This window comes from Onychomys torridus, chromosome 1 (genome assembly GCF_903995425.1).
Source record: "Onychomys torridus chromosome 1, mOncTor1.1, whole genome shotgun sequence".
NCBI lineage: Eukaryota > Metazoa > Chordata > Mammalia > Rodentia > Cricetidae > Onychomys > Onychomys torridus.
The window spans coordinates 144,988,760-145,003,150 of record NC_050443.1 but is presented as its reverse complement, the minus strand read 5'-3'; the positions used below and the strand labels follow the sequence as shown (position 1 = coordinate 145,003,150).

At 42.5% G+C, this 14,391-nt stretch overlaps 1 protein-coding gene across 6 annotated transcripts in view; it reads right to left on the bottom strand.

Moving 5' to 3' along the window:
• Positions 1–14,391, bottom strand: part of Smarca2 (SWI/SNF related, matrix associated, actin dependent regulator of chromatin, subfamily a, member 2) — a 172,162-nt gene that overhangs the window by 108,960 nt on the left and 48,811 nt on the right. For all 6 annotated transcript variants that reach the window (XM_036208296.1, XM_036208325.1, XM_036208318.1 and 3 more), the window contains exon 10: positions 3,349–3,402. In XM_036208296.1, coding sequence (XP_036064189.1) covers positions 3,349–3,402 — 54 coding nt within the window. The remainder of the gene's footprint in view (positions 1–3,348; positions 3,403–14,391) is intronic.

Sequence of the window (14,391 nt, the reverse complement as noted above, 5' to 3'; positions counted from 1 at the left end):
CAGTGGCCGTGCCAAGCTCCCGCCTGCTCCCAATGTCTTTACTAGCACAGCAGCTCAGGATAATACAAAATCAGGTTCGAGCCCTAAGACACATTCTCCAGGTAGCCTTTATCCTGTCATACACTGAACACTTCTAACCCCAGAATGCAAAACTTGAAACTTTCTGAGCATGGACATGATGGCAAAGTGGAAAATCCTATAACTGGCACCCTGAGAAGGACCACCCATAGTTAATCAAAACACAAGCACACTAAAATAATAAATAAAGTCACCTTCAGACTATGTATTAAGGCCTATTTGAAAAGAAAAATAAGTTGTATATGAAACATAATGTAGTGTATTCTTAGACCTAGGTTCTGTCCCCAGGATATCTCATATATATGTAAGTACTCCAAAGTCCAAGCCCCAAACTCACAATCTGAAGCACTTTTGGCTGCAAGCATTTAGGACAAGGGATACTTGCCCTGGAACAAATTCTGTTCTTATTTCAGGCAAGCAAAGCTGATGTGGGTCATTTAGAACTAATAGTTCCTCAATCCTTCGCCTAACACTCCACAGGGGACAATTCCTGCAAGCTGTGGTTTTAGATGGAACAACGTGTAGCCCACATCATCTACTACAAAACCATGTGCTTTATCTGAAATCAACCCACCAGAATGGGGTCTAATTCAATCACTGGAATTGTGTGTCTGATAAACAAACAAACAAGAAAACAACCCTGCCTATCTGAAACCTGAAGAACTGACCAAGACAAAGACAAAGTTCATTACCTTTGAGTAATAAAATAGCTTGCTCAGAAAATCAAGAGTTATGTGAAACTGCGGATGTTAGAGTTAATGTGCCCCAGGGAAGAGACTGTCTTCCAGGGGCTGGAAGTGGAGCAACCCTATGCAAATGGGTGCTACTAACTGTAGGGTGACCGACTCCTAGGAGCGGGGTCTTGTGTAAGACACTTGGAAACGCTCCATTTGTGTGTGCGTCCCACTATCCATTTCCTGAAGAGCAGTGAAATGGACTGTTTAGGTAATTCATTACTTCCCAGAATTTTCCCGAAACTGCTCTTAATTAGTTTTGTGGTCAGATAGATACATGCAGCACTATTGGTGTAATTAAGATTGTCATATAATTTGTTTTAATTAAGCAAAAAAAAAAATGATAAGGAAAACCAGGGGGTTGATATTACTTTCTATATCGTAACTTAGAAAAAAAAATTAACCAAAAAGAAACCCAAACCCCAGTAGTTCTCTCCTCCTACTCCCTCAACAAAGCACCATCAGGATCAGCGGGACAAATATTGGTGACTATTGACAGAGATAACTTTAAAGGAGAAAGCTTGCCCCGGCCTGTTGGTTTTCTTCACTCCCACATTGGCTAAAGCGATTGTTCTGAGTAGCAGTGCTTTGCACAGCAATACAAGTCTTCCTCATTAATGGAAAAGGTCATCTACACACTCGACAGAGAAAGGGGAAATCTAGCATTTGCTACCATTGCCCTGGGAAAAACCCTATCTTGTTATCGTGGGCTATTATAATACGGCTTGCTTTATTGCTAATGTTGCACCTCAGAGAAAATTGGAAACCACTGTGGGTGGAATTAGAACCCTGGTAAGAGCACAGAGAGAGCCCAGAAAAGAAGGAAGAGCATTATTTCAGAACAAGATGCCTATTTTGCAAACTTCAGCAAATAGAACTGACAGGTATTAAAAACTAAAGATTCAAAAAAAAAAAAAAGACATATGTCACAAGCCAAAGGTCAGAAGTTAGCTTCCACACAAGCTAAGAGATGAGAGGATGAGGTGCTCAGTCACCCTGGGTACCTGAAAACTGCAGATGACAGGCAGCCTTCTCAGAGAAGGCTGGGGTCCTGCAAGCCCTCGCTGCCTCAAAGAGCTCTGATACAGCATTCTATCCTGGTAGCATCCTGTCTAGAGATTCCTACATATTAACATTCACCCTGGTCTTCTCCTTCCCTGTGATGGCTTAGAGTGGCTAACCCAACATCCAATTTTAAGAGGTTTCTGCATATCAGTAGTTTAACCTTTCTTTCCTGCATCTGGCCATGGAACCTCATATGGAACCCATGTGCCCTGTGATTCTAGAATGAAACGGGCAATTTCCCCACCACCCAATGCTCTAAACAGGCTTCTCAGGGTTATTTAAAAACAAACTCTCTGGGCTGACATCTCTTCCTTGTATGACTGGACAGATCCTCCAGAGCCCAGGAGAATGTCAGAAACTCTAGGATATACAATTAAGGATAATGCCTGGGTAGCTCCACATTCAATCTATATCATAAGCCTACAGAAATACCCCAAGGAAAATCTAGAATATGTGAACTATTGGTTTTATGTATTTTTATGATCTTAAATAAGTAATATACTAGGGAAATTGGGCCATATTTTATGCTTCTGTATTATTTACTTGTCAAATGTAATCACCAAATCACTTTAGCCACTAACACCTTCCACATAGTCATGATATATATTAATCTGTATACAGAAGGGTATATAAGAAACTATCAGTTGATTAGTAATAGTGAGACAATGTTATTCTAATTTTCTACTATGTGAATGGCCTACAGTTTGAAGGAAGGTGCTTCTATTCTATCTCAGTCTCCCCCTCCCTGTGTGTGTGTGTGTGTGTGTGTGTGTGTGTGTGTGTGTGTAAACATATACATGCAAGTGCTCCTTTATATGTGTGAGTGTGGGCATATGTGTGGAGGATAGATGACACTTTAGGGTGTCATACCTCATCTTTCACCTTGCTTAAAAAAAGGCCCCATGTTGTTTGCCACTGAGTCCCCAGGCTTCCAGGGGTTTCCCTGTCTTTGCTTCCCATCTCACTGTGGAAATAGAGGGGTTATAGACACATGCTAACACATGCAGCTTTATGTGGGTTCCATGGATTCTAACGTGTCCTCACGCTTGCACAGCAAGAGTTCTACACACCCTGCCACATCCCCAGCCACGGACGGACGCACTGCTTTCACTTTTGGAAGGATTAGCTGGGGGCAGAAGAGACGACTCAGCAGTTCAGGGCACTTGCTGCTCGTGCGAAGGATCCAAGTTTGGTTTCAGACATCCAGGGGCTCTCAATTGTCTATAACAGACACCCTCTTCTGGCCTCTGTGGGCACTCCCCACCCCGTGCACACACATGCACACACACATAGACAAACATGCAGAGACACACATACATATATCACATACATGTGAATCTAATTTTTTTATATATATAAATGAGTGGCTCAGAGAAAATAAAGTTAGTGTGCACAAAGAATGATGCCAGAGCTATGACTGACTCCCCTAGCAGAGCAGATCGTAAGAGCCAGTAGGGGATACTTCCCTTACCTCTCCATCTGGTCCCAGGGCAGACTCCCCTCCCTCTGCATTCTCTTCAGCCTTCTGCAAAACAACAATGTCAAGTGTTACGTATACATTAATACAGGACAGGAACTCACAGACTCCATAGGTAACTCTTTCAATGCCATGGGCCATCCTCTCCAAAAGCACAAATGCAAATGTCTCTCATTTTTGTTTCTCTTTGCTCAGCCAAAACACACAGTGTATTAGCAACTTGTAGAGTCATTTAAAGCCAGATGTGATTCCAGGCCAGCCCACTAGAGATCTGTGGATTATATCTTTAGAGACCCCACAGAACCCAAGACACAGCACCGTCAAGCCTGAAGGCAGAATCAGAAACATTTTCTTGTGTTTTGCACTGAAGACAAATCCTGACATAATTAGTTCGACTTTCCTATTCCCTAAGCAAGTTTTCATCAGCAATGAAGAGCAGCATTCTAAAACTGTCCATCAACAATAAGCTCTGAACCACTCCTCAGTCATAAAAATACAGAACAAAACCAAATTCTGTGAATTCCCTGGGTGATTTCCACTCTATCTAATTGGCTTTCATAATATATAGTATTTCCACAATGTGTATGTGGGGAAATTGATGTGTATCTTCTCATGAAAAATTCCATCATCTACCATTGCTGAAATATTCCAGTGCCTTAGTCCATTAGCCTCCATGTGCCTCAACAACAAGGGAATGGACGGCAGAATGATGTCACATTATACACTGACCCAAGCCTCATACACAGCACATACAAAATGGTCAATAATGTCTGCAATTTATAAAAGGTACAATATTTTATATACAGAATCTCTATTTCAAAAAAACCATACTAATTCTATATAATAAAATAGAGGAAGGAAAAGCTGCAGTCATTTACTTTACTAAGATATTTAAGAAAGTAAGCTTTCTATCCTAGGACTCTTTTAGTTCATCGAAAAATATATACAAAACTATGGAATCAAAATTAACTCTCCTCAGCTTAGTGAAGACAGTCGTTCTACTGATACTTTTACCTTCTGCGAAAACAATCAGTCTCTTAGCAAAGCAACTTTACTGATAATGTTTTTTTTCACACCGAAGAAGTCCCATAAATGTAAGACTTTTTAAAGTTCTTTATGATATAATTTATAATTTTCTTACCAAATACACTCTCTCTGTCCCTATCATACACATGTGCATACGCAAGCACACATGTACAGTACACACACACTCCCCTTGAGAGAGACAGAGAACAGAGAAGACAGAGAGACACGACAGCAGGGGGCGGTGATGAAGCATAAACAATAGAGTTTCTACCCAAGATTAGGAAAATAAAGGCTCCTTCACTGAGACTGGGCCGAGACTTGTCTTTTCTGTCTTGCTGACTAGAGGAGGAAGCACAGGCTCAGAGGCTGATGATGGGGATCTTGTCTTTTCTGTCTTGCTGACTAGAGGAGGAAGCACAGGCTCAGAGGCTGATGATGGGGATCACAGGCATGGGCTCCCCAGCCAGCATGGGGAAGCATTCCAACAGAGGCAGAAACCTCGTGTTCAGAAGAGAAACCATCCTGCTACCAGACACTGAAGGCTCCATTTTTGGAATTCTCCAGCACTATACTCTAGAGATGGTTTTAATTAATGAGAAAAAGTCAATTAATCCCACCATTCTTTCCATACAAACCAGAAATAAGCTACAAATTTGGCCAACAAAGAAAATCAAATGAGACAATGAAAAAGCCAATTTGAAATAGCTAGCGAGTGGAACTGGATCACCATTTCAATGAATAGCATATTAAAAAGCTTGAAACACCATAAATGAATAGAATCAAAACTATTCCACAGCATACTCTCTTATGAATATACTATGAGCTAGCCAGAGCGTTATCTAAAAACTGCCTCATAATCAGACCCTTTCATTACTTAAAAGTCCCCCTAAACTATCTATTTTTAATACCATGAGGCATCAAGAAGCAAAGTATTATTAGAAGTCCATCCACCCTCGGTTCTGGGATTAGACGAGTTGTGTGTCAATCATGTCTCTGACTGCACATGAGGTCTTAGCTGTGTAACCTAGAGCAAATAAGCTTCTCTTTGCCTTTGTCTCTGCGGTAGGACTGGACCAGTTTCAACCTGCTCATTCCACATGGTACATGACAAAAACACTTCCATAGTTCAGGATCCTGAATGGTAGGTTGGGAGCTAGTGTTAGGCCTATAATTAAGACTGGCTATGGCACTCTCTAGAAACTGCCTCCTAAGGCGATGAAGTCAGAAGTTTCTGTTTGTTCAGGGAGGATTCATGCCTATAGGGGTGCCTAACTTAGGAATCACTAAATGAGTGTGTAACAGACAAAAAAAAAAAAAAAAGGAACATATTACCATTGTGGGCCATGTGCTTTGCTTAGAATCTATTCACTGAATAATTCAGAGTATTATTTTTGTTGTTATTGTTTATTATTATTATTACTATCATCATTGCAATAGGAGCCAAAATATTTGTCAGGTAGTAAAATGGTTAAGAACACACACACACACACACACACACACACACACACACACACACACACACACACACGATTCATCATTGAGCTAGGGTCCTGTGTCGCCTACCTCACTCCCACCCTGTCCTTGGATCCAACCCTGCCACACAATTTTGAGACATGGAAGCCAGGTGGCAGGCTACTCGACAGAGAGATATGCCATGCCAGTCCCTCTCATCATGGCTTCTGGGCTGCTGATGTCTAGCTGGTGCACTTTCAGAAATCCACATTCTCACACCCAACTCATGTTTTAATGTCAACACAGAAAACAACACCAAAAGCCCTTCCCCTTTTCACTCTGTACACAAGAGACTGTGACTTTGGGCCATCTCTGGGCCCCAGGTGAGACAGCTAGGGGCAGATGTGGCAGAAATGAGTCTTCCCACTGCCCGAGACATCTTCTCATGCAGTTGGCTGTGTCACAGAATCACAAACATGGCCTCTAGTACTGCTGGCTGTTACACTCAACCTCATTGATTGAAACAAAAAAACCAAACTAGCCAGTAGTGGTGTGGTGCATGCCTTTAATCCCAGCAAAGGCAGGTGGATCTTGGTGAGTTTGAGGGCAGTCTGGTCTAAAGAGTGAGTTCCAGGACAGCCAAGGCTACACAGAGAAACCCTGTCTCAAAATACTCTCTCCCCAAAAAACAAACAAACAAACAAACCAAACTATAACACTGTAGTCCATTCATTAATCAAGACCAAAGGAACCCTTGTACTGGCCTCTTCTATCTAACAAAACATTGCAAACTAATTATGCTTATGTGGGGATGGAAGCATAATTAACCTACTCATGTCAGGGGATATGTATGATACAAATTACTCCTAACTGAAGATTGTTCATCACTAAAAACTACTAAAACTCAAATGGATTTGAGTTCACAATTTCAAAGGCCAATGTCAATCTACATTCTCCACTTTAGAATGTCCACAAACACAGCAGAGGATGCACCTTGCACTCAGGAGGCATATAAAACCAACAGTGGGGCTACAGGAGGAAGGGCATCCGGAAATAGGGAAATTCTTGTCAGCTGAACTCAAGAAGACAGACTTCAGTAGGGCAGTCTGTTTAGATTATGACACAGAGGCTACAAACAGCCTCCTTTTGTAAGGAAACAGTTTTATGTCAAATGTTTTACAGCCTGTATTATGAAATAACCCATTTTCTCCCCCAGCAGGTACTGCCACAGTGTGCTGGAGTAACGTCCAAATGTGAGGGCACCTTAAGGGCCCATTCTGCTTTTCTGGAAATGAAGCTTTCAGGAGCCACTTGGTTTATTTTTACTGTCATTTAAGTGGGCCTCTGAGCACCGAGACAGGTGCTCAGGCAATAAAAAATGCCCAGGAATATCAAATTAGCAGACATTTGCACACTGCCTGGGTAGTGTCGTACAGAGAAAACCAATTTGAACATTTGACTCAGGTAACTGGTCAAGCCAGTTAAACAGGACTTTGATTCAAACTGGTTTCACCCATTTTGGACACTTAACTGATCAAATGAATCTAATTGCGTTGGCAGCATGCTCACTGCTCACCACACAGTACACACACACACATACACACACACACACACACACACACACACACACACACACACACACAGGCAGCGCTGAGTAAACAGTTTTCATCCACCTATGGAACCTTGGAAGGAAAAGCTACAACCAATTACAGAATCTCTGGGAAAACAGTACAGATAAAAAATCGGAAAAGGCGGGAGTAACTTGAATTTGCAGAGAATGCCTCAATGACATTATTGTTTTGTTTCACTGACAATCATCCCAGAGGGCTCGGATGGCTGTGTTTAATATCTAAAAAGGTTAAAAACCACACTTTCAATAACTGTATTGAATAATGTACCATGTCAAGAAGGCTCTCCCCTTCAATGTGTAAGAGCCTTGAGCTGTACTTCTAAAAGTGGGTGGGAGGTGGGTATGGGGAGGAGAATAAAAGGACTTCAAAACTCGACAATATTGAGGTCACTCAGAAAGATGAAATTTACCACGTTTTCTCAAATCCTGGAATCCTACCTTCTAACATAAGCGAAAGATAATGTAAATATGGGGTGTGTGAGTTGGTCTAGGCTATGAAACTTAAACAGACTGAGAGAGGAGACCCAAAGGCACTGAGGACAGAATACAGAGTGCAAAGGAGCCTAAGTCCCACTGGAACAGAATGGAAGCTCAACAAGGAGTGGGAGGGTACAGGGAAGAGAAGGATGTTAGGGGCCAGGAAGAAACAAAACCAAATTTTGTATGAGGAAACACTATACTGGAAATCTAACGTTCTGTATGTTAGTAAACAATAAAACAAACTAGGCAAACCCATGATGAAAGCACTACCTAGTGCTGTGGAACAGTCCTTATACACTGTAAATATGTATTACTATCACGGGTTAATAAAGAGCTGACTAGCCTATAGCTGGGCAGGAAGAGATTGGGAAGGAGAGCCAGACTAGAAGGTTGCTGGGAAGAAGGAGGGCCTAGTCCCAGAAGTCGCCAGCCAGATGCAGAGGAAGCAGGATGTGTAGGAAATGAGGTAACAAGCCATGAGCCATGTGATAGAACTTAGATAAGAAACATGGGTTAATTTAAGTTGTAAGAGCTGGTTAGTAACAAGCCTAAGCTATGGGCTGAACATTTATGATTAGTAATAAGTCTCTGTGTGTTTATTTGGGAGAAGGCTGGTGGGATAGTGCAGACTGGTGGGACAGAAAACTCTGCCAACAACCTGGCAGTGGTATCCATGGGCTAAAGCACAAGTTCATGAATATCATGGGTTTTCAAGACACATGGGTTTCAAAAACATATAAACAAGGATGTTATTTCCAATAGTATACACACACACACACACACACACACACACACACACACACACACACACCTCATTGAAGAGGTTGAAGGGAGAACTTTATAGTTAATTTTTGCTAGGTGTCAAATAGTTCTAGATGCTGAACCAAGACAAGTGAAATAAGCAATCAGTGGGGTACCTCTGATAAGAGCTCCCAGACACAGCTTATGCAAAAACTGCACTTAAAGCACTATGAGAAATACTTTGTTATCACCAGAAAGCACTCTAAAGCAGAGGCCATGTAATCAGAAAGTTCCCTCTGTAGGAGAGCTAGCTGCTGGTGAGCCTTGTGGCAAGCAGGGTCTGCCAAAATAATAAATCCGTAGGCCCTTTCTATAAGCCCCAACATCCAAAGTATCTGTCACTGTCTTAAAAGACATCCTCTACTATATACAAGCAATCCACAATTAGAAAAGAAGAACTAGCTGGCCATGCTGGTCCCTGCTAACAATCCTAGCACTTAGGGGGTAGAGGTCAAGGTCATCCTTGGCTACATAACAAGTGCAAGGCCAGCCTGGGCTACATGTGACCTTGTTGTTTAAAAAAAAAAAAAAAGATAGCGGTTGGGGATTTAGCTCAGTGGTAGAGTGCTTGCCTGGCAAGCACAAGGCCCTGGGTTCAATCCTCAGCTCTTTAAAAAAAAAAAAAAAAAAAAAAAGATAAACAGAAAAATAAACGAGCAACTTATCATAAAATATACAGTCTAAATGCAGGTAAAAATTGTAGCAGGAATCTTAGAAGGTCTTATTAATAAAATAAAACCTGAGGCCAGTTATTGGGGTGAATGCTGGAAGATCAGAGAGACAGAACAAGCCACAGCTACCTCACCTCACCAGTTCCTTAGCTGGTCTGTTTTCTCAGCTGAACTGCTGCTCGAAAGCCTGAATGCTTAACCAGCCAAATGCTGAACCAGCCAAATGCTTCTAGTTTCTGGTCTTCACGCCTTATATAATATTTCTCTTTCTGCCCCCACTCCCTGGGATTAAAGGTGGTGTCACCATGCTTGGCTGTTTCCAATGTGGCCTTGAACTCACAGAGATCCGCCTGGTTCTGCCTCCCAAGGGCTGCGATTAAAGGCTTATGCTACCACTGCCTAACCTCTATGTTTAATATTGTGGCCGTCTTGTTCTCTGACCCCAGATAAGTTTATTAGCATGCACAATATTTCGGGGAACACAATACCACCATATTTCCCCTGTTTTTGTCTAAAATTTTAAAAAGCTTATAATTAATACAAGAAAAATCATATCCAATAAGTATATACAATATACACAGTCAAGATTACATTAATGATGTCTATAGTCCATTAACATTTGACAGATTCAGACAAAAAACTCCACTAAGTATATTTTGACAATGTCAGTCCAATAGCATTTGATAAACTCAGACAAAAAAGTTTTCATTACTTATCCTATTTAAAACAAGTAGTTCCTTTTTAAAAGTAGATTCAAAAATTGATCTTTTTTCTTTTCATAAAAGTTTCAATAATCTACCTTTTGTCATTTTTATATCTTTCCTTTTTTTTAAGTGTAGATTCAATGATCTACTCATTTATCCTATTATTTCTTTATCTTTTTTTCTCAGGGTAGATTCAGTGATCTACCTCATATCTATATTCTCCTTTTTCTTTTGTAAACAAAAGCTCTATTTTTGGGTTAATTGTCAAGTCCTGTATCATTTGTCCAGCCACTGCATAATGAGAAAGTGCAGGGCTTGTTTCAAGTCCTTGTTCAAGTAGTCTGTCAGGGTGAATCATCTCAGCTAGCCATCTCAAAGTTGTCCTGAGTAGTTTGTAGTCCAAAGCCAATCTTTTGGTAGTGTTAATCAGCTTAATGGCTTTACCACAGTCCATGTGGAATCATCATGGGATCCTGTCATCTTTTTTGAAGATTTCAAGGTCACTGTTAGGCATGGTCATGGTTCCCTGAAGATTTTTTTTTTTTTTTTTTTTTTGTGCCTCCTCTGTGGTTTAGAGTAATCACAGTCTGATCAATGTCTGTCTCTTGGAACCATGAAATGGTCCTGGCAATTCTCTGAACAGTGGTAAACTCTTCATCCCAGGTAGCAGCATCACCGCAGTCATCAACATGATGAGAAGCAGCCTGTCACTCTGAGCAGCAGTCACTGCCTCCATGGTCCCACTGCCACTGTTTGTAGCTAGTCCCCAGACAGCCTTAGCTTCTCCTTAGCAAACCTCCCAGGCTGGCACCAAACTGGGGATCCTCCTGCCTTTCCCTCCTTCAGTAAATCCTACCGGCATGCGCCACCACAACCGGCCAAGTGTAGCTCGGGCCTGAACTGGGACCCAAAAGGCCACAGGCAAGCAGCTTTTTCATGAATTCGTACCACGAACGTTGGGTGCCAGATGAGCAATTTATCATAAGATATACAATCTAAATGCAGGTAAAAATAGTCTTTATTTTATTATTTATTATGTTTAAAAAAAGTCAAGTGTGTGTGTGTGTGTGTGTGTGTGTGTGTGTGTGTGTGTGTGTGTCCATGTGCCATCACACACACATGGAGGCCAGGGGACAATGCAGAAATCAGTTCTGTCCTTCTACCATGTATCAGGTCAGTAGTCAGGCTTGGTTGGAGACAAGTGCCCAGACCAGGACTTGACTTTCAAAAGCCAAACAAGCAAACATAAGGAAAAAGCAAGTGTATTTCAACATCATCCATCCATTCGTCACAAAATTGCTTGATGTAGCAACCGATATTTGCTGAGCATTCCTGTGCACCAGCAAGTGCCCCAAATGCCTTAGATAATGTTGCTACATAAGCCTCACAACAGAGCTGGATGGTAAAAAGTATTTCTATCCCCTTGTCCTGCTTAGCTTTTATTGTCTACCTGGCACAACTTAGTTTCAGCTGGGAAAAGGGAGTCTTGACTGAGGGACTGGTCCAACTCAATTTGTGGCCACATCTGTGAGAGACTTTCTTGACTGATGTGAGAAGGTCCAGCTCATGATAGGTGGTAGTATGGTGGGACTGGGCTGTCTGTCTAAGAAAGGTAGCTGAGCACTAGCCTGTGAGCAGAAGCGAGTCAGCAAGCAGCCTTCCTCGGTCTGCACCTCCAGGTTCATGCTTTGAGTTTCTGCCCTGATTTCCCTCAGGGTGGAGTGTCACCCGGATATGACAGTTGAAATAACCTTTCCCTTTCCTAAGCTGCTTTTGGTCACAGTGTTTATCATAGCAACAGAAATTAAACTAGAACCGACCCTTCTGCTGGATAATAGACTGAGCACACTATAGCACATCTTTTAATACTACCCTACAGGGGACTAAGAGCAAATTAGTATACAAATATTTTCTTAAGAATCTCTGAATTTTCAAGGCTAGCGTGACATGGAGGGTAGTCCCGTGCACAACCAAGTTTGTACATGCTTGGTTTTATCTAGCCCCACCCTTTTTTCCCTTTTTCTTTTCTTCCTTGTAGCCACCTGTAGATGTGTCAGAACACCATGGTGAAGCAGAGTCCTCAAGGTCGGGGTGAAGGCTGTTGTGAGCATTCACCCCGAAATGCAGAGCTTGCTTTTATATAACACACTAGCTCAATTTTTAAAACGTATTTCTCCTGTGACCTTTAAGTACAGACGCAAAATTGACTTTTTCCCTCTTCCATTTCAAGGCCAATAAAGAAAGACAAGGCTAAGAATGAGAAGATTCTAAGTAATTCATAAACACACAGTGTGCATAGAAATGCACCAAAGGGGGAAGAGAACTGAATTAACGAGGCCAAGACACGTTATAGGAAGCTAACCCTATTATTCATGAGCAACACTAAACAACAAACTCTCTAAGAACAGCAAAGGCTCTGCTATGCTGGGTGATTAAAATAGAGAGAAAAAAATTAAAAACCAACTACATACTCTTAACACTGAAAGTTGAAAGTAATCCTTATCCAATCAAACTTCAAGGCCAGCCATGCTAGGGGCCTCTTCAATCTCAGGATCTTAGTTGCCTGCATCTTACTGCAACCAGCTCTGGGCTATTATTTCACTGAGTAATGCAGGTTTTCTCCAATAAAAAGCACATTGATGCCTTGTTGAATTTTCAAGATTGTAAACAGGGACAGCATATTATCTAAAGCTTCTGGGAGGTTCTTTGGGGGCACAGCCTGTAGCTTACAGTAAGGAGATGCTGGGGGAGAGGGGCACAGTCTGCAGCTTACCTTGGGGAGATGTTGGGGGTACACAGTCTGCAGCTTACAGTAGGGGGGTGCTAGGGGACACAGTCTGCAGCTTACAGTGGGGAGATGCTGGGGTGCACAGTCTGCAGCTTACAGTGGGGAGATGCTGGGAGACACAGTCTGCAGCTTACAGTGGGGAGATGCTGGGGGGCACAGTCTGCAGCTTACCTTGGGGAGATGTTGGGGGTACACAGTCTGCAGCTTACAGTAGGGGGGTGCTAGGGGACACAGTCTGCAGCTTACAGTGGGGAGATGCTGGGGTGCACAGTCTGCAGCTTACAGTGGGGAGATGCTGGGAAACACAGTCTGCAGCTTACAGTGGGGAGATGCTGGGGGACACAGCCTGCAGCTTACAGTGGGAAGATGCTGGGGGATACAGCCTGCAGCTTACAGTGGGGAGATACTGGGGGGCACAGTCTGCAGCTTACCTTGGGGAGATGTTGGGGGTGCACAGTCTATAGCTTACAGTGGGGAGATGCTGGGGTACACAGTCTGCAGCTTACAGTGGGAAGATGCTAGGGGGGCAGGCACAGTCTGCAGCTTACAGTGGAAGATGCTGGGAGCAAAGCCCACAGCTAAAGCATTGCTGTTCCCTCCAGAAGCTGGAACAAGCGACTCTCAATTTCTCACCCTGTCGAGGATAGAACTACAGATAGCACTGAGGGTCAAGTCATCCACTTTCAAAAGCATCTCCTTCCTCTACTATCCAATCAGGAAACTCCTGGAGCGGTCTACTTTACTCTGAGCAGTCTTAAAGCTTTCCAGTAAAGGAAACAGAGTCCAGGAAGGACTAGGAAGAGCCTGTTTCTTTCCATCCTTCCCCTTCCCTTCCTCCCTTTCTTTCCCCCTTATTCATCCCACTTTCCCTGGAGAGAGAGCCCAGGAAGGCAAACGGAGCCCTGCCTCCTTCTTAGTCTTGCTAAAGGCAAAGGGTGTACAGGTGCTGGGCATCCTGGAAGCATCCAAGAAGGTGGCTGGAATGAACATTCTTCACATTGATTAAGTGGGCAATCATCATGAGGGGCTCAGAGCTCCCAGTGGACAGCTGTTGCCTGGGTATCTGTTATTTCTTTGCCAGGTAATTGGGCCTTACCTCCCATTTGACTTCCAGTTTTCCATATCCTCAGAGGTAAGGTATTAATTTGGGGTACATGCTTAATTAATGGCTGTATCGCATCTTTTTTTTTTCTCTAGCACACCTCCTAGGCTCCTCTCTAAGTGCTGGTAAATGAAAGCGTAAACTAGAAAGAAGGACTATTTGCAAGGAGCACACCCACTGATCTGCAGATCTGACTGAATAAGCAGAACCATGAGAAAAACCGCAACAGATCCCAGCTCTGCACAAAACAATGTAAAAATATAGGCATAATTGTCAACACTCAATCATTTCTTTCTTTGCCTGTGGTGATGTGACTATCTAATTCCACAGCAGGAATCTATTAATTATAAACTAGAAGCTCAAATCTGGGCCATTAGCTTTTA